This window comes from Schistocerca serialis, chromosome 1 (assembly GCF_023864345.2).
Source record: "Schistocerca serialis cubense isolate TAMUIC-IGC-003099 chromosome 1, iqSchSeri2.2, whole genome shotgun sequence".
NCBI lineage: Eukaryota > Metazoa > Arthropoda > Insecta > Orthoptera > Acrididae > Schistocerca > Schistocerca serialis.
The window spans coordinates 885,393,799-885,413,464 of NC_064638.1; the positions used below are offsets into that span (position 1 = coordinate 885,393,799).

Sequence of the window (19,666 nt, forward strand, 5' to 3'; positions counted from 1 at the left end):
TCCCTGTACCCCTCTTGACTTTGTATGATTGGAGAAATAAATAGTTGTCTTACTGGTATCCTAGTTTCAAGCTGACCATAGGCATTTTTATCAGTGTCGTATTAAGTTGTGAAGTGATAGCTGATGTGAGCAGACACAGTTATAGTGTTGAGGCGTGAGTTGTGGCATGTGTGTGGGTGCATGAAAATCCATAGACAGGGGAAATAATGACAGAGATAGAGGATGCATTTAGAGATTTCCAGGCTGTGTCAGAGACAGTGGATGTAAGAAAACACTAGAGAAAATGTGCCTCTGTTGCTCAACTGAATCTCCTGTTAAATCAATTTTCAAATTGAGCAGCTGAGCTTACGTGCCATGGTTAACAATACAATTCCATATTAAAAAAGATCTGACAATGAAAAAAAGGTAGAACATTGTTTATGAATGAATTATTTTAAAATGATATGGAGCAGTGAGTTACAGCCTACTGTGCTTTCTGTCACTTTCCAAATGTCATGTCTTGTTTAAGAGAATAATTTCCTGATAAATTTGTGATATATCACAGCCCACACAGGGGGAAATATTGTTTTCTGGTCTAAAGGAAATCCCCATTATGCACAAGTGTTTCCACCAATACTGAAATAGCCATTGTGAAGCTTGATCCATATCATTCCAGGCAACTCAACATGGATAATATTAAGTCCCATGTCACTCAACATCAGTAAAAGACTAATGAAGACATGCACAAAAATGTTGTCTTTTGAAGCACAACTTCTGAGATGTTCCCCAAGACACTGACGAGGACATGGAGATAGATCTCTCTGTAAGGCATGGTAACGCTCGAACAGATCCTCTGGGTACATAGCTTTTATATGCAGGTGCTCCAATATACATCATCATATTTTTATCTACAGATGTATGGACTTTTTGGACGCACTTTAGGTGATTCACATCATCTTTATTGCATACGTCACACAATGGAAATTTCTCCAATCCTGTTCAGAACAGGTTGGTAGGAAATTCCCCATAATTTAAGCATATGCTTTTTTTTGGTTTGCAGCCAGCCATAATGCAGTCCTTGTGAGATCCTATACTACAGTATCTGCCAATTGTTTCTTGCTTTTTCATTGAATAACGGTATTTTCTGGTAAGGAAGTCTATCATTTAATATTATGCTTAAGTCCATTTCTCATTTGTTTAAGCTGTCCACTATGTCATTTATGAAAGATGAAAGACACTATTGCACCCTGGTATCCGAAAAAAAAATCATCACTATTCTTAATTTCTTATTCATAATTCATAGTGACTTTGTTAATAATGTCTATATAGGTTATTCAATTTTTGGATTTTTTGAAACTCTTTGGTGAACTTGAGGAATCAATTAATATCACCATACTGCTCCGTGTGTAAGATCTTCCATATATTACTGCTTTCCTACTTGTGATAGCTTCTGTATACTAGGTTGTTGCCTGCTTGGGTGGAGAGTACAGTGCTGTCAACAGGTTTTGATCTGTCTGTATAGATCTGTGTCAAACCCAGGTAGATTATACTGAGCAAAACATTGTTTACAGCCTTCAAATTTGAAGAGGCTTGTCATATGATTTTCTTAAAAAGAATATATTTTATATTGCTGTGTTTTATTTTCATACACGGTCCACCATGTAAGCAAATTCATAATCTGTGGCTTTCTTCCATTTCCACCGAAGTTGTTAAGGTCTGATGAATACTTTATTATCTGTTGATTAAGGGGTATCTTGTCTGTGGGGTTTGTCTCAGTATGAATCTATTCACATTTCTTTTCTCCTTGTATTTTTTGGTGGTTCTACTGTGTCAATAAGGATATCATTCACAGGTGTGGATTGCATGGATCCTCATAATTAAACCAAATGTGTGACCACTTAGCTCGTGACATGTGAGCAGTGTGTTATGAGTTAGATTTAACTAAAATTATATTGTTTTAGTGACCTCTGACAATTTTAGTTTGGAGGAGATAAAAGTATGTTCTTTTAATTGAAGTTTCAACAGTGCAGAAGTTTCCTGCATTCAGTAACACCATAAGAAAATACGTTTTCACAAATATGCAATATATCATCTTAAAATTTTGTTGCTGTAAATACAACTAAAATGAAAATATAGTACAGTTCTTCCAGGATACATTGATTCCAGTTGCATCTTTGCATGCTGAATAGTTTGTGAGCTAAATGAAATGTAAGATTAGGGGTTGAAACATAGCAAAGTGGATTTACTCCACTTGCTAAACTACTACACCTTGAAATAACTGATTTTCTTTGTTGTCTTTAGCCTGATTCCAGTTATACATGCAGTGCACACAACATCTGTGCACAAAATTGCCAAATTGTTATTCATGCAGTATTTTATGTAATCTTATTATCTACCTTACATGGTGCAATCTGCTGATTATAATGGTACTGGTATAGTTGGTTTTCACCAATTTTTTTTTTTTTTTTTTTTTTTTTTTTTGTACAAAAAATCGGTGATTGAAATTATTCCCAGGTCATGTGATCAGGATAATTGTGTGAGCTGATAACAGTTTATACAGAAAAAGACCTAACTGAGTAGATAGCCCTAAACTGACTCTCTCTGATAATCAGTCTAGTTTGTCAGAAAATTCAGCAACTTAGAAATTATTTATAATTTAAAGTTCAGACACACCAAAAAATACTTTCATCACTTGAGCCCTTAAGCTTGTTTATTTCCTAGATTTAACGTTACAATTTTGTTACCCTAATTTTTTTGAATTTTGGTTACCAAAATAATCCACAGATTAAGAAATCGTGTAAATTAAAGAAATTATGAACCTCAAAATTTTGCGTGAAAATAAGTAATTCGCCATGTAGGTATACAATGTATCAGTCAAACAGCACCTTGAACTTCAATATTTCTCTTATCATTTAATGTAGAGTTAAGCAAGATTAATGGGCTATACAGATTAACATTACTGTTAAATCTGTTTCTTGCATTATTTTAAACTTAACAAAATATCCATAAACCTGTTGTTATGTACCTCATCCAGACAATGAATCCTCAGTCCACATTAAGCTAGCATCCAGTCAACATCACTGCCAGTCAGCTGAAGTGTTAAAACCAATTTTAGTATAATTCAGCTGAGCAACAACTCAGTGTCATTCCTCTCATTAACAACACGTAGTTTCCACTTCACTGAGAGTCTCTCCTTGGGAACTGTCACAATAACACCAGACTGTAAAGTGTCTGTGTCTAGCTCTCAACCACTCAATGTTAAAGTCTGACTTAGTCATTTTATTAATTTTTCCATGTCAACAACATGAACATCTACATATTGCTATCTATAGCTACATACATACTCTGCAAGCCACCATACAGTGTGTGGCGAAGAGTACCCTGTATCACTACAAATCATTCCCTTCCTGTTCAGATTGCAAATAGAGTGGGGCAGAAATGACTGTCTGCCTTCGATTGAGACCTAATCTCATCTGATCTTATCTTCATGGTTGTTAGGTGAAATGTATGTTGGCGGCAGTAGAATCATTCTGCAGTCTTATAGAGGACAACAGTGGTCCTATCACACTTCCCTGAGGCACTCCTGATGATACCCTGGTCTCTGATGAATATTCACCTTTCAGGAGAACATACTGCATTCTATTACTTAAGACTTCTTCGAGCCACTTACATATCTGGGAACCTATTCCATATGCTTGTACCATCATTAACAGTCTACAATGGAGCACCATGTCAAATGCTTTCTGGAAATCTAGAAGTATGGAATCTGCATGTTTCCCTTCATCCATAGTTCGCTGTATATAATGTGAGTAAGGGCAAGCTCAGTTTTGCATGAGCAATGCTTTCTAAAGCCGTGCTGATTTGTGGACATAAGCTTCTTGGTCTCAAGAAAATTACTATGTTCGAACTGAGAATATTTTCAAGGATTCTGCAGCAAACGGATGTTAAGGATATTTGTCTGTAATTTTGTGTGTCCATTCTTTTTGTCTTCTTATGTACAGGAGTCACCCTACCAGTTATCAGAAAATCTATGGTTTTCAATGACTCTACGATCATAACCAACTTCGTAATATTCATCTATCTAAACTCGCTTGTGAAAGCGTCCTGTAAAAATTTTGTCACTTTCCAAATGTTTCATAATTTATTGGAAGTGGCTGCTTATGCTTCATGTTCTGGATGACATCATGTTGCTATGAGTGATAATAAGTGTGAAAACCCATCAAATTAACTAAACACTGTGTTGCATACTTTATTTAAGAACTCATCAAACAACCAAATTACAGCAAGGCGATGGACATCTGGTGACTTGCTACCAAGGGCAATCAAGAAACCACAGGTAAGATACCTTCCAGGTTGTGTTCCATGTGTGATATGGCAATTTTGCTATGCGCCTCCATGTGCTCCTGTTGGTGTATTATTTTAAAGTAATTTTGAACAGAGTATAGTAATATAGTGGTGGTGGTGGTGGTGGTGGTGGTGGTGGTGGTGGTGATTATATGGAAGTGAACTTGGTGCACAAGAAGACATTAGAACAGGCGATTGCCTTATGGGCCTACAATGCAATATATTTTACTCTTAATAAATTATTTTCAAGACATAAATTGTTCTTAACATTTAGTTTTAAGATGAAAATGAGCTGCAAGAGTTTGTGAAAGAGTTCAGTTACTGCAGGAGTAAGAAAGAAAGAGTTGTCATTGGTAACTGTGCAGCACATGGTTACTGAGACAAAGTGCATGTTTGGAAACCAATAATGGGTGTGATCAGTTTGTTATCTTACGTGAAGACACTTATCCTTGAATTGAGGGGGGGAAATATTTGCACTTACGTGAACATAAATTAGTTAATGAAAAGTTATATTAAAATTATGTGAACCACGGGGCAAATGCATGTATGATCAACTGTACAATAAGAGTAATAAATAGTTTTTCTTCTCCAAAAAAACTGCTCCTACAGTAAAAATAAAAAAGTCAATATACCGCACACTTGCAGGATCAAAAATGTACAAAATGAAAAACAGGTCTGATCAAGAAGAATCCTTACTTTCAAGTCATGGAATTTAGTATTTAACTTTTGAAATCTTAAAATTACAAATTAATTTTGTAGTAGATTTAACTGATTGCCAACTAGTTTTCACAGTGTCACAATAATTACTTAAGTCAACATAACTATGATTTTAATTCTGATCCTCTGTAGTAATACTAACAAGGGAAGGTGTGACATGTGAGTAATTGCTTTTGATCATGTTGTGCAAGGGCATTCTGTATTGAAAATGAAGAGACATGTTTTGGTCTTTTTGCTAGACACTCCCTAGTTGTTTTTAAAAAACTGATGTCAAAGTTGATGACAGAAAATCATATTTTCAATTTACACATCATAAGATCATTCAAAAACAAATATTTTATTAATATAATATGGGGTCCAAAGTTAATAATGTTCAACTTATTAATGTTTTTGTATTTTCAAGCTAAAGCCTGGCCACCCATCATTCTATGCGTCAAGCAAAGCGAAGTCAGCAGTTGAGGCATTAGACTACCAAATCACTGGTCTGTGTTTGATTCTTGGTTACGGCTTTTGTTTCATCCAATACTTTTTTCGGTGTACGTGATAATATTTTGATAACTGCAATACTTTTCTCTGCCTGTTTTTTGAAGCATGATTAATAATCAAAAAAGTGTATGTAATGTATTTACAGTTATTTTCGTGGTGATACGTAGTACAAAAATACACCTGAAGTATATTATTGCATACTCCTAACTGATTGTCTATTTGTGAGTGTTCTAGCCACAAGTAGAGTGAAACTTATCACAAACACAGGCAAAACATAAATATTTCTTGCACATGTGCAACACAGGATAAAATCTTGCCACAGTGACATACTTTCTGGTATATTGCTCACGGGAAACATAAATGATTCACACTGCTAAATACACTTCTATCAGATATCAACACATTCATGCACACACAAGTCACACACACACACACACACACACACACACACACACACACACGACCAGTCTCCAGCCTCAGAGGCTGGACAGTGAGCAACCACGCATGATGGGAGAAGCAATCTGGGTGGTGGCAGTAAGGAGGCTGTGGTGGGGTGGGGAGGGGAGGGAGAGGGATAGCAGGGTAGGGATGGGGGATGATAAAGTACTGTCTCTGGGAGCTTACAGGGATGTGGTGGGGCAGCTAGGAGCATTTGGGTGGTTAGACAGTAGGAGGAGAGGCTTGGGAAAGGAGGGAAGCAGATGAGGGGAAACAAGACAGTTGGTGCATTGGTGGAATAGAAGGCTGTGTAGTGCTGGAGTTGGAACGAGGAAGGTGCTGCTGGGTGAAGGACAGGGAATAACAAAGGCTGATGCCAGTGGGTTACAGGAGCATAGGATATATTGCAAGAAGAGTTCCCACTTCAGCAACTGGGTGGTCCACCTGTCTCTTGACCACAGTTAGTCAGTGGCCATTCATGCGGACAGACAACTTGTTAGTTGCCATGCCCACGTAAAATGCAGCACAGCGGTTAGCATTAGTTTGTAAATGTATTAACCACCAACACCTACACTCTGCCAGCTGCCACCCATTCCATACCAGGAAGTCCCTTCCACACAGACTAGCCAACCATGACTGTTGCATCTACATCTATACTCTGAAAACCACCATGAAATGCATGGCAGAGGGCACATTCCATTGTACCAGTTATTAGGGTTTCTTACTGTTCTATTTGCTTATGGAGTGGGGGAAGAATGAGTCTTTGAATGCCTCTGTACCTGCAGTAATTTTTCTTATCTTATCCTCGTGGATCCTACATGAGAGATATGTAGAGGGTTGTAGTATATTCCTAGAGTAGTCATTTAAAGCCAGTTCTTGAAACTTTTTTAATAGACTTTCTTGGTATAGTTTATGTCTATCTTCAAGGGTCTTCCAGTTCAGTTTCTTCAGTACATTTGTGACACTCTCCCACAGATCAAACCAATCTCTGACCATTCATGCTGCCTTTCTCTGTATATGTTCAATATTCCCTGTTAGTCTTATTTGGTAAGGGTCTCACACATTTGAGCAATATTCAAGAACCCATCACGAGTGATTTGTAAGGTATCTGCTTTGTACAGTGATTGCGTTGCCCCAGTATTTTACCAATAAACCAAAACATACCACCTGCTTTACCCACAACTGAGCTTATGTGATCATTTCATTTCATGTTCCTATAAAGTATAACACCCAGGTATTTACATGGGCTGGCTGATTCCAGTAGTGACTCATAGTCATATGATACTAGGTTTTTGCACTTTGTGATGTGCACAATTTTAAATTTCCGAACACTTAAAACAAGTTGCCAATCTTTGCACCAATTTGAAATTGTATCAAGCTCTGACTGAATATTTATGCAGCTTCTTTCAGACAGTACTTCATCACAGACAAGTGCATCTGCAAAACGTCTGAGGTTACTATTAATATTGTCTGCTAGGTCATTGATGTAAAATTTTAGCAGCAGGGGTCCCAATACACTTCCATGGGACACACCTGAAGTTGCTTCTACATCTAATGGTGACTCTCCATCCAAGATAATTTGCTTCTTTCTCCATGCCAAGAAGTTTTCAGTCCAGTCACAAATTTCACTTGATACGCCGTATGATTGTATTTTTGACAATAAGCGTAGGTTTTGTACTGAGCCAAATGCTTTTCAGAAATCAAGAAATACTGCATCTATTTGACTGCGTTGATCCAAAGCTTTGAGTATGTCATGTAAGAAATATGTGAGTAGGGTTTCACATGATCAGTGTTTTAGGAATCCATGCTGGTTAGAACTGAGGAGGTGATTCTGTTCAAGATTCCTCATAATGTTTGAGCTCAAGATATGTTCTAAGATTCTACAACATATCAATGTCTAGGGTATTAGATGGTAGTTGTGGATCTCTTCTAGTACCTTTTTTGTAATCGGGTGTGACCTCTGCTTCTTTTCCAACAACTGGGCATGAGTTTTTGTTCGAGGGGCTGCGAATTCAGTAGAGAATCTGTTAGGGATTCCATAAGACCCTGGAGCTGTGATCAGTTTCAAAGAATTGGCTGTTTCTCAACACCCCTGACTCTTAACACCAATTTCAGTGGTACAAGGATTAAATTGGGGCAATTCTCCAGGTTTCCATTTGTAAAGGAACATTTGAAAATGGAGTTAAGCATTTCAGCTTTTGCTATGCTAGCCTCAATTTTAGTTCCTGTCTCATTCACTAGGCACTGGACACTAACTTTGGTGCCCCTAACAGCCTTTACAAACAACCAGAATTTCTTTGGTTTTTGTGAAATATCATTTGGCAATATTCAGCTACTTTAGTCACTGAAGGCATCAGGCATTGCTTGCTTGACAACCAAACAAGTTTCATTCAGCATCTCTCTATCTGTAGCCTTACACTTTGTTTTACATCTATTATGCAGTAATCTCTATGTCTACAGAAGTTTCTTTACAGTGTATATCATGGAGGGCCCTCCCACCATGAAATGTTCTACTGGGTACATATACACTAGGTGATCAGAAGTATTCGGACACCCCCCAAAAACCTATGTTTTCCATATTAGGTGCATTTTGCTGCCACCTACTGCCAGGTACTCCATATCAGTGACCTCAGTAGTCTTTAGACATCGTGAGAGAGCGGAATGGGGCGCTCTGAGGAACTCACGGACTTTGAATGTGGTCAGGTGGTTGGGTGTCACTTGTGTCATATCTGCATGCAAGATTTCCACACACTTAAACATCCCTAGGTCCACTGTTTCCGATGTGATAGTGAAGTGGAAATGTGAAGGGACACCTGCAGTACAAAAGCGACTGACAGTTGAATAGGATTGTAATGTGTAATAGGCAGACATATATCCAGACCATCACACAGGAATTCCAAACTGCATCAGGACCCACTGCAAGTACTACGATAGGCGGGAGGTGAGAAAACATGGATTTCATGGTCGAGCAGCTGCTCATAAGCCACACATCATGCTGGTAAATGCCAGACAATGTCTTGGATGTAAGGACTGTAAACATTGGACGACTGAACAGTGGAAAAACATTGTGTTGAGTGACAAATCATGGTACACAATGTGGCGATCCAATGGCAGGGTGTGGGTATGGGGAATGCCTGGTGAACGTCATCTTCCACTGTGTGTATTGCCAACAGTAAAATTCGGAGGCGGCGGTGTTATGGTGTGGTCGTGTTTTTCATGGAGGGGACTTGCACCCCTTGTTGTTTCGCATGGCACAATCACAGCACAGGCCTATACTGATGTTTTCCCATTGCTGGAGAGCAATTCAGGAATGGCAACTGCATCTTTCAACATGATTGAGCGAGCACCTGTTCATAATGCACGGCCTGTGGCAGAGTGGTTACACGACAATAACATCCCTGTAATGGACTGGCCTGCACAGAGTCCTTACCTGAATCCTATAGGACAGCTTTGGGATGTTTTGGAAGGCCAACTTTGTGCCAGGCCTCACCAACTGACATCGATATCTCTCCTTAGTGCAGCACTCAGTGAAGTATGCTCTGTTATTCCCTAAGAAACCTTCCAGCACCTAACTGAATATATGCCTGCAAGAGTGGAAGCTGTCACTAAGGCTAAGGGTGGGTCAGCACTGTACTGAACTCCAGAATTACCGATGGAGGGTGCCACAAACTTGTACATCATCATTTTCAATCAGGCGTCTGGATAGTTTGATCACACAGTGTATACATCTTTCTGCTTTTAGTTGACCTTTGTACTTTGGTAATCATTGCTGCCACAACCACTTCATGGTCACTGATACCAGTCTTGATGCAGATATTCTCAAAGAGGTCAGGTCTAGTTGTCCTAGGGAGTTTTTAGAGAAGGCATTTAGTAATGTTTCACAGGAAGTCTTATGCCCACCACTAACAAAACTGTAATTTTCCCAGTTAACTGTTTGACAAAGTCTCCAAAGGTGATTACAGTATAATTGGGGAACTTAGGTACAACTGAGCTGAGGTTCTCTCTACAGTTTTTGGTTACATTATGAGATGAGTCTTGGGGGCAACTGAAGCATCCAATTACCATTTTATGCCCAACCCTGATACTGAGTCTTGCCCAAACAGTCTCACATGCAGCTTCAATTTTTATCACAACATATTAGAGGTTCTTGTCTACTGCAATGAACACACCACCTGCGTTTCCCATATGCCTATCCTTTCGATATATACTCAAATTTTCCTCTAAAATCTCACTGCTATTGATTTAAGATTTCATCCAACTTGCTGTAATTAGTATTATGTGAGCTTCTCTGCTTCTCAGGAATACTTCAAATTCTGGCACTTTCTTACAAATTCTTTGGCAATTAACCATTAGGATTCTAATACACTCACCTGTGGAGGTATTTTTCTTTTTCAATCTTGCACTGATACTTCTGTATTTCCTACAGCTATCATTATCTGGATTGCATGGAGAGTCGCCTAGTCTAAAATACCCTTGTGTGCACTGCACACAGGGTCAATTACCTGAGTAGCACCCTCTGATATGTACTGCACACCTGACAGATTTAGAGAGACCCTACAGTTCTCAACCCGATGGTGCATGTCCAGGAAGTCACAGCCTATCTTGTCACAGAACCTTTGAAATGTCTGGTTCAGTCCTTCCACTCGACTCAGATCACTTCTGGGAACAATGCTGCAAATTCTAAGCTTCATTGAAACTCCATACACAAGGTTGGTCTTCTCAACCTTCTCTGCCAGTTGCTGGAGTAACACAAGTATGATCTCGGAGCCCAGACCACAGGCATCATTTGTTCCAACATGCGCCAGAATATGCAGTTGGTTGCACCCTGTTCCCTCAATGTCTGCCAGAATAGTTTCTTCAACATGCTGAATGAGGCCCCCTGGTACATAAACTGAGTGCACCTTGTGCCCTTTGTTGTCCTTTGCTGCCATTTCCCAAGGGGTACCATCATTTGCCATGCAGTTGAACTGCCGACAATTAATAGACCCTTACTCTTTTGCATTTGCCTCCTCTTGACACCAGACAGAACAGGTTTCCCCAAAACAGGTGAAGTGAGTCCCACTGGCTCGATTCCAATTTCAGTGAGAGACAGTACCTCAAATTTGTTGGTTAGGGGGATCATTACAACACCCTGAGTCCTCCATAGTTCCTGTGCACCCTGTACAAGACACCTAGATCTACCATTGACATGCCACTCACAGTCAAATGGATAAGTAGTGATGGATCCTGTACTTTCTGCAATGGAGACGGGATCTACGGGAGAGGATAGTACTTAAGGTACCTCTGATATCGGTATTGCAGGTACATGACTCTCAGGAGCTCTTTCGACAAATTGACTCACAGCAACTGCCAATCATTTGACAGTTGTCTGTGCAATTTACAGCTGCTTATGAATGTTAACCAACTCATCTAGTGTTGAAGAACAGCTTCACAGTGGAGCTACATTTTGGTTGGTGCAATGTATTATAGGAAAGTGAACAAATAACTTTAAATTTAGTCCACTAATTGTCTTTTAATCCATTGAGCTAAAAATCTGCTAATTTCCTATAAAATTGAAACAGATACACAATACAAGATTTCTATTAAGGCAACACAAAAACCTGTGGTGAAAACAGCTTGTTTTCTAAAACATTTTGAGGTTAATTATCATTGTTAGAAAATTAAAAAACAGAGCTAATTTATGATAAAGGTATATAATATATAGGGCTACTACTCTTTAGGGAAAAACTGGATATAACAAATATGTTTGTTAGAATACCTGCCAAACTAACTAAATCACAAGCGCCGAATTACTGCAAATTAACCACAGATTATGTAAAAGACAAGGGCAGCTTTCGAAAATTCTCAAAAACGCACTTTTATTAGTGTTGATATACAGTGGAACACGTGAGGCGATACTGACCTTACGACTTATCTTAGAAGAAAGATTAAGGCAAGGCAAACATACGTTTCTAGCATTTGTATACTTAGAGAAAGCTTTTGACAATGTTGACTGGAATACTCTCTTTCAAATTCTAAAGGTGGCAGGGGTAAAATACAGGGAGCGAAAGGCTATTTACAATTTGTACAGAAACCAGATGGCAGTTATAAGAGTCGAGGGACATGAAAGGGAAGCAGTGGTTGGGAAGGGAGTAAGACAGGGTTGTAGCCTCTCCCCGATGTTATTCAATCTGTATATTGAGCAAGCACTAAAGGAAACAAAAGAAAAATTTGGAGTAGGTATTAAAATCCAGGGAGAAGAAATAAAAACTTTGAGGTTCGCCGATGACATTGTAATCCTGTCAGAGACAGCAAAGGACTTGGAAGAGCAGTTGAATGGAATGGACAGTGTCTTGAAAGGAGGATATAAGATGAATATCAACAAAAGCAAAACGAGGATAATGGAATGTAGTCAAATTAAGTCGGGTGATGCTGAGGGAATTAAATTAGGAAATGAGACACTTAAAGTAGTAAAGGAGTTTTGCTATTTGGGGAGCAAACTAATTGATGATGGTAAAAGTAGAGAGGATATAAAATGTAGACTGGCAGTGGCAAGAAAAGCATTTCTGAAGAAGAGGAATTTGTTAACATCGAGTATAGATTTAAGTGTCAGGAAGTCGTTTCTGAAAGTATTTGTATAGAGTGTAGCCACGTATGGAAGTGAAACATGGACAATAAATAGTTTGGGCAAGAAGAGAATAGAATCTTTCAAAATGTGGTGCTACAGAAGAATGTTGAAGATTAGGTGGGTAGATCACGTAACTAATGAGGAGGTATTGAATAGGATTGGGGAGAAGAGAAGTTTGTTGCACAACTTGACTAGAAGAAGGGATCGGTTGGTAGGACATGTCCTGAGGCCTCAAGGGATCACAAATTTAGCATTGGAGGGCAGTGTGGAGGGTAAAAATCGTAGAGGTAGACCAAGAGATGAATACACTAAGCAGATTCAGAAGGATGTAGGTTGTGGTAGGTACTGGGAGATGAAGAAGCTTGCACAGGATAGAGTAGCATGGAGAGCTGCATCAAACCAGTCTCAGGACTGATGACCACAACAACAACAACAGTGAAATTCAGTGGTGATTTATTTTGTGCCAGTAACTGTGAGCCACAAACACTGATTTGCTTTGAAATGGGTTACATATCCAAATCACTCATATCACTGAATTTTACAACTGTCCAAGAATTCTCAAAAGTAACCTACTTCTCAAGTAGTTCACTATGAAGTTAGAGAATGATTATTTCGAATAATAACAGGCCTTGTAGATAGTTTTCACTGGCTTACTGTCGGATCATGTTGTGCAAATTACACAATATTTCCTCAGAGCAACTGTCCGACATCTTCAGGTGGTTCAACCTTGCTGGTGGGTAGGTACAACTGACGGTATCCACATGTTGATGCCCCATTTTCTAGAACATGCACGCAGAGAATTTGCAGGCATGGAAATTGTGCATGTGCAATAATTTGTAGATGGATGGTGCCATATTCAAACTCCCTGTGCTGAAAATTGCTGAGCGGCTCTCTTGCATGTGCACTGTACGCTGCGTTTGCAAACAGTGAGGCCAGACATTACTCACCAACAACCGTAGTAGACCAATTTTATGACAGGTCTGTTATTGATGAATCTTGATTTTTGTATCATGATTTAATAGCAGCCAATGCTGGGTTCCACACTGAGCTCAGTTGAAATCCCACACCCCTGTTGATGAGATTATCGGCTTGACTATTTACAACATTGAAGACTATTTACAACATATCCATCGGGAAAGCTTGAAAAGTCACAATGATAGGCCTACTGTTCTCAAAAATTTTAAAAGAGCACAATTAAGTTTAAGCGTACAATTGACAATAACAATAAGAATTTATTACGGCACTAGCAAATGTTTGAAATTTCACAATATATCACAACACAAATGGGTATTGATACAATCAATGAAAGATTATGGAAGTGACATGAACAGTAAAATATGCTAATCTAGAACTTCAGGTCAGCACACAAATCTTGTATATGCAATTTCACACAAGGGAAAATTCCAATGTCGGCTTTCATATATGTAAATGAATGCACGTATTGCACGGATCTTTCACATAGCTGATTCCTTACACACTTCTACACGCGCGTGCAAAAGAAGAACACTGCAGCATGAGTTTATCTTGGTCGAAATTGCTAAAATGTGCAGCACCAACAAAACATGTCGTCTGCCTGTTACAGACAGTGATGAGCAATCCCTCCAAATATTCCATAGGTCTCACTGAGGCCTCCACAGATTGAAAATACCGTCCAATCTCGTACAGAAACAGATCTCCCATGCCTTATTTCTCAAGCCACTCATCATTTCCCAGTCTCACTGTCCAGCCACAAAAGAGAATTCCCCTCGTGGCTCAGTACCATTCACATCTGGAGCAACTGAAGCACATTCTCAATCACGCTTTCAGCCATGTCTTGTCGTGCTCTGAAACGAGGACTGTTCTACCGACTACCCTTCCCAGACAGGGATAGCAAGACTGCGGGTACATTAGTGGAATAGAAAGCTGTGTAGCGCTGGAATGGGAGAGGGGAAGGAGATGGTGGGTGAAGGACAGGGTCTAATGAAGGCTGAGGCCAAGGAGATTTCAGGATGTTTGATGCCAAACAAATTTTCTCGTATTTGTTTTGTGACAATGACTTTGTGTCAGTTGTGAGTACATTCATTTCTGAAAGATTCCATTTAATCGGCAGTGAATTGTATTGATGCTTTTGACTGAGAAATGTAGAAGTCAAAGAGATTGTTTATGAAATGAAACTGACACTCTTCCAGATTTTGTCAAAGTTACCCATATCACTGACGATTCAAGTGTGTCAATGTCATCACATGTGAAATCAGGGTGAGAAAATGAAGATCAGGGTAGGAACCAGAATCAAAGAGATGTAAGGTGTGGGAGCAGATACCATTGGATGTCAAAATAACTGCACTTACGCTGGCAAAATGAAATCCAAACCAAGGGACCAGCTTCCAGGTTGATGAGAAAGGACTTATTGAAGAGATGGGAAACAGTCTCCCAAACACAAGGATCCATAGTTGATAAATTAAATGCGATTGATAAATGGATGATCAAAAGATTTGTTGAAACCAGGGAATGTGGAGAACATGTAACAATAACTACTACTACTACTACTACTACTACTACTACTACTATTACTCTTCAGCAGTGGGCAACAACAAGTATGCAGTATAAATCAGAGGACAGTAATTTTCAGTTAACAGCATCATCATCACAGCCAAAGAGATTAAAAATGAGACAGAATGTGCCTCTGCCACGTCACAAAATACATTTCCAAGAAAGAAGTGACATCGACTGAAAAAGCACTCGAAGCTGTTGAGCTCTTTCAGTGGCAGACAAAAGCCTGGATTGCAACCTATGACCAAGATTTCGTCATTAACACCAACCAAACAGGATGTAAATATAGTGTCAATTTAAAATGTACTTGTTTGATGCATCGAGGCAAGAAGAAAATGTTTGTGGCAGCTGGTACTGTGAATAAAATGAGACACTCATACATTGCGTAGTATTCTATTACAGCATCTGGAAAACTACTGCCGACAGTTTTCTTATGTTGGCAAGAACGCAATGGAAAGTCTGGTCCACAGGTCCCACAAGAACTTGATGCTCTCCAGATGGAATTGGAAACATTTTTGTGACATGCTCAAAATTGGGGAAGTTGACTCCCAACTGTATCAATGATATTTGGATCACATTGTGAGATGTCATGTGCTGCAACATAAATGTTTCATTACACTTGATTCATGTAGCTGCCAAACTGACATAATGCACTGTGACAGGCCTTTCATAGATGATTATGCTCACCACTTGCACCATGAAAGTGATTCCACTGAAATCTAACTCTCTTCGTCAACCACATGATCTTTATTTTTCAGACAGGTAAAGAATTTCATCACACATCTTCAAAATCATGCAACACTGCATCAGTGGAGAGAATTTCTTATAGGGTGAATGCTATCAAATTTCATTCATTGGTCCACACCTGTTTTTCAAGATAAGCTTTTATACACTCAGTACACATCCAAATTGATATCTAATAATGGAAAATCCAGGGCGGAATAATGACATTATTATGAAAAAGAGAGATTGCTACTCACCATCACCATGTAGAGGAAATGTTGAGTTGCAGACAGGCACAACAAAAAGACTGCTAAACACATGCACTTTTGGTGGCTGAAATGTCTTTTCCTAAAGGACCCCCCCCCCCCCCCCACGAATACCCACACACACACATATATTCATATATTCATCATGCAACCACAACTCACACACACATGACCACAGTCTCTGGCCACTGAAGCTGGACTGTGAGCAATTGCATGTGATGGGAGTAGCAATCTGGGTAGTGGGGGGAGGGGAGGGGGTTATGGAGGAGGCTGGGGCAGGGAGGGGAAGAGATAGCAGGGTAGGAGTGGGGGACAGTGAAATGCTGCCTGTGAGATCATGCAGGAATGTGGTGAGGGTAGCTAGGAGCTGTTAGGGGCTTAGACGGGTGATTGGGGGGGTGGGGGGGGGGGGGGGGGAAGGGCCCTCGGGGGGCAGAAAAGGAGAGAAGTAGAGGAGGGATAGCAAGACTGTGGGTACATTAGTGGAATAGAAAGCTGTGTAGTGCTGGAATGGGAGAGGGGAAGGGGATGGTGGGTGAAGGACAGGGTCTAATGAAGGCTGAGGCCAAGGAGATTTCAGGAACGAAGGTTTAGGCCAGGAGGGTTATGGAAATGAATGTTGATGCCCGAAGCAGTTCAGAAAAGCTGGTGTTGGTAGGAAGAATCCGGATGGCACATGCTGTGAAGCAGTCACTGAAGTGAAGAACGTTGTGTTGGGCAGTCTGCTTGGAAACTGTGTGGTGCAGCTGTCTCTTGGTTACAGTTTGTCGGTGACCATTCATGGGGTCAGACAGCACAGTATAGAAGGCAGCACAGTGGTTGCAGCTTAGTTTGTGCAGCACATGACTGCTTTCACAGGCAGCTCGGCCTTTAATGGGTTATTTGACACCTTTGACCAGACTGCAGTAGATGGTGTTAGGGGGATGAATGAGAAGGCCTTCCATCTACGTCTATTTCAGGGATATGAGCCATGAGGCAAGGGGTTGGAAGCAGGACTGACATAGGGATGGAGGAAGATATTGTGTATGTGGGTGGCAAAATACCACTGTGGGAGGGGTGGGAAGGGTAGTCGGTAGAACAGTCCTCGTTTCAGAGCAGTGAGTTCTTGTTTGCTTTCTTCGCTCATGTTTTTACCAACATCAGCAACATTTTCAACATTTTGAACTTCACATTCCACTGGAATACTTGTCGAAGGTTGTTGATGCGCCACCATTTTGATAGTTCACACACACACACACACACACACACACACACACACACACACACAAATTGACAGTGATATGAAACAATTTGATCAAGTCATGTTCACTTGCCAAGGAGCTCTCGATCTGGACACCCTGAATTTGTGAACAACATTTATGGATTAACTGGTGACCACTAACCTCACTCTGCTAGACCCCTAAACTCTCAGGCTACACCATGAAAATGCAAAAACATTAATAATTCAAACATCATTAACTTTGGACCCCATACTATATTAATAAAAATATTTTTTAGATGGTCTTTCAATGTTTAACACTGAAAATACAATTTTCCATCATCAACTTTCTGGCAAAAAGAAGAAACACGTCTTAATTTTCAATGTAGAATGTCCTCGCAAAACTTGATCAAAATCAGTGACCTGCATTTCAGACGCTACCCTTGTAAGTAAAGTGGGGAAAATAATTTTTCTTATTCAGATTAGTGACATTAAAAAGGAGAAAATTTTAGAAAATGCCGCTCATAAGTCATGGTCTTCTTGAATTAAGCTCTTAATGAGTAAAATTTCTATCTCATTTAGCAATTATAATATTAAAACTTTATCAGTTTATCTGTTTTCTGAAACCCTCTATAGGTAGGTTTCCTCTATCATATAGGTCAACACTTAGGTTGTGGTGGGAATTTTGTGGATACAGACAAGGGTGCAAGAAGATTTATTATTTGTAAAACTGAGAGTGGATAGAATGACTGAAAAGTACTTACCTTCCGAAGGTTGGATCTCATACTGCCAGTAGAGAAATTTAATAGTAAAAAAGACTATTCATTGCATTTGGAACTGTTAGTAAGTTCTTCAGGATGGGAAGAGGAGTAGATTTCGAAAGATTGGGAGAAATATCCACCTGTCATGAAAATGAGGGGTGATGAAGATTTATTATTGAATCTTTACTTTTGAAAAGAAAATATTTGCAATACTGTTAAGTATCAGGAAATGTAAAATAATAATGTTACAAATATTAATAAAACTATGTTGTTTATTATTGTAACATTCATAAATAAAATAATATATAAGTCATTACAAGACATATAAACACTTAAAGTAGGACATTGGCTCATTTCCTCCTTTGCCAAACAAGCCAGCAAGATAATGAAAACTTGATATCAGTAATAACGTATGGCATGATTTAGATCTCTTATGTACTCTGTTACAGTTCGAAGCTTGTCATATGAATCCACATGGTTTGTCACAAATTTCTGTATACCATATTGAGCAAATTTTGTTTGCCATATTTCACTCTTGTCAAAACTTTTCAGTGCTCTAACAATTGTTTCCTTAAGTTCACCTGTAAAAGGAAGGCAATTTTATCAGTGCTTGTTTGCTGCTTCCATTTTGAGCAATTTATGTGGGTTGAATTTCTATATTGTAAAGCTGCGAACATTACATTAAATAAATAATATTCTATGGATCTTATGGAGAGGGGTCTCTCTAATTTGGAAAGAAGTCAAGCACGTACATATTTAGATGCAATATAATGAAATGCATTTATAAAATACAGTATTGTAGTGCTGAAATTAATTATAATATAACATAATACATTAATTTTAAGAGTTTCTGTGGATTTGCTGTTCAGTTGAGTAGTAGTTGCCCAGCAGAAATCTCTTAAGTTGCACCTTTAATGCCACTACATTACCCACAAGGTATTCAATATGCTCTGAAAAATTGTTAAATATATGGATGCCCATGTATTTTGACTCCTTTCTATACTAATGAAATAGCCTGCATTGTGGTAATCAAGTGTGGCTTCTTTAAAGGACAATGCTTTGTACCAAACAGCATTGAGTGTGAGAGAATTTTTGGCTAAAACAAAAGGACAATTATTTCATGCCTACTCTGCCCACTGGGTCTGCTGTCCTGTGTCTTTTTCCTGATAGAAAGACATAGAACTTAAATATTTTCAAGATACAGAATAGGTGAAACAATAACTGTCAAGTCAATAACTTTAAAAACTGGACACCATTTTGAAGCTTATGAAATTTTGTTAATGTTCGGTGTGATATGGGATTTGCAGTTGAATACTTCTGTTTACTTTTGGATCACCCCTTACAAACTAGCTCATGAGGAATCTGTTCAACATTTTTGCATGAATAATACAAATCTATCAAAGACTAAATGCATAAGAACAGTTTGTACCCATAAAATTTAATATCCAATTGCAATATACACTCAGAAATATAGATGGAGATATCATTTTGCCCACCCACTTCATGATTTAAGCAACTAGAATCTTCTTCCAAGTACAACAGAAGATGTGTTTACTTTCCACTAAGCAGTTGGCCTCAACCTAGTCTAATCTCTGTTGTTCTTGCCTCTTTCTTTCTT

The 19,666-nt window shown here is 39.1% G+C and overlaps 1 protein-coding gene across 2 annotated transcripts in view; it reads right to left on the minus strand.

Annotated features, from left to right (window-relative positions):
• Nucleotides 1–18,302: 18,302 nt before the first annotated feature.
• LOC126411141 (uncharacterized) overlaps nt 18,303–19,666 on the minus strand; it is a 160,462-nt gene continuing 159,098 nt past the window's right edge. For both annotated transcript variants that reach the window (XM_050081342.1, XM_050081341.1), the window contains one exon: nt 18,303–18,629. In XM_050081342.1, the coding sequence (XP_049937299.1) occupies nt 18,448–18,629 (182 nt within the window). In that variant the 3' untranslated portion in view covers nt 18,303–18,447. The remainder of the gene's footprint in view (nt 18,630–19,666) is intronic.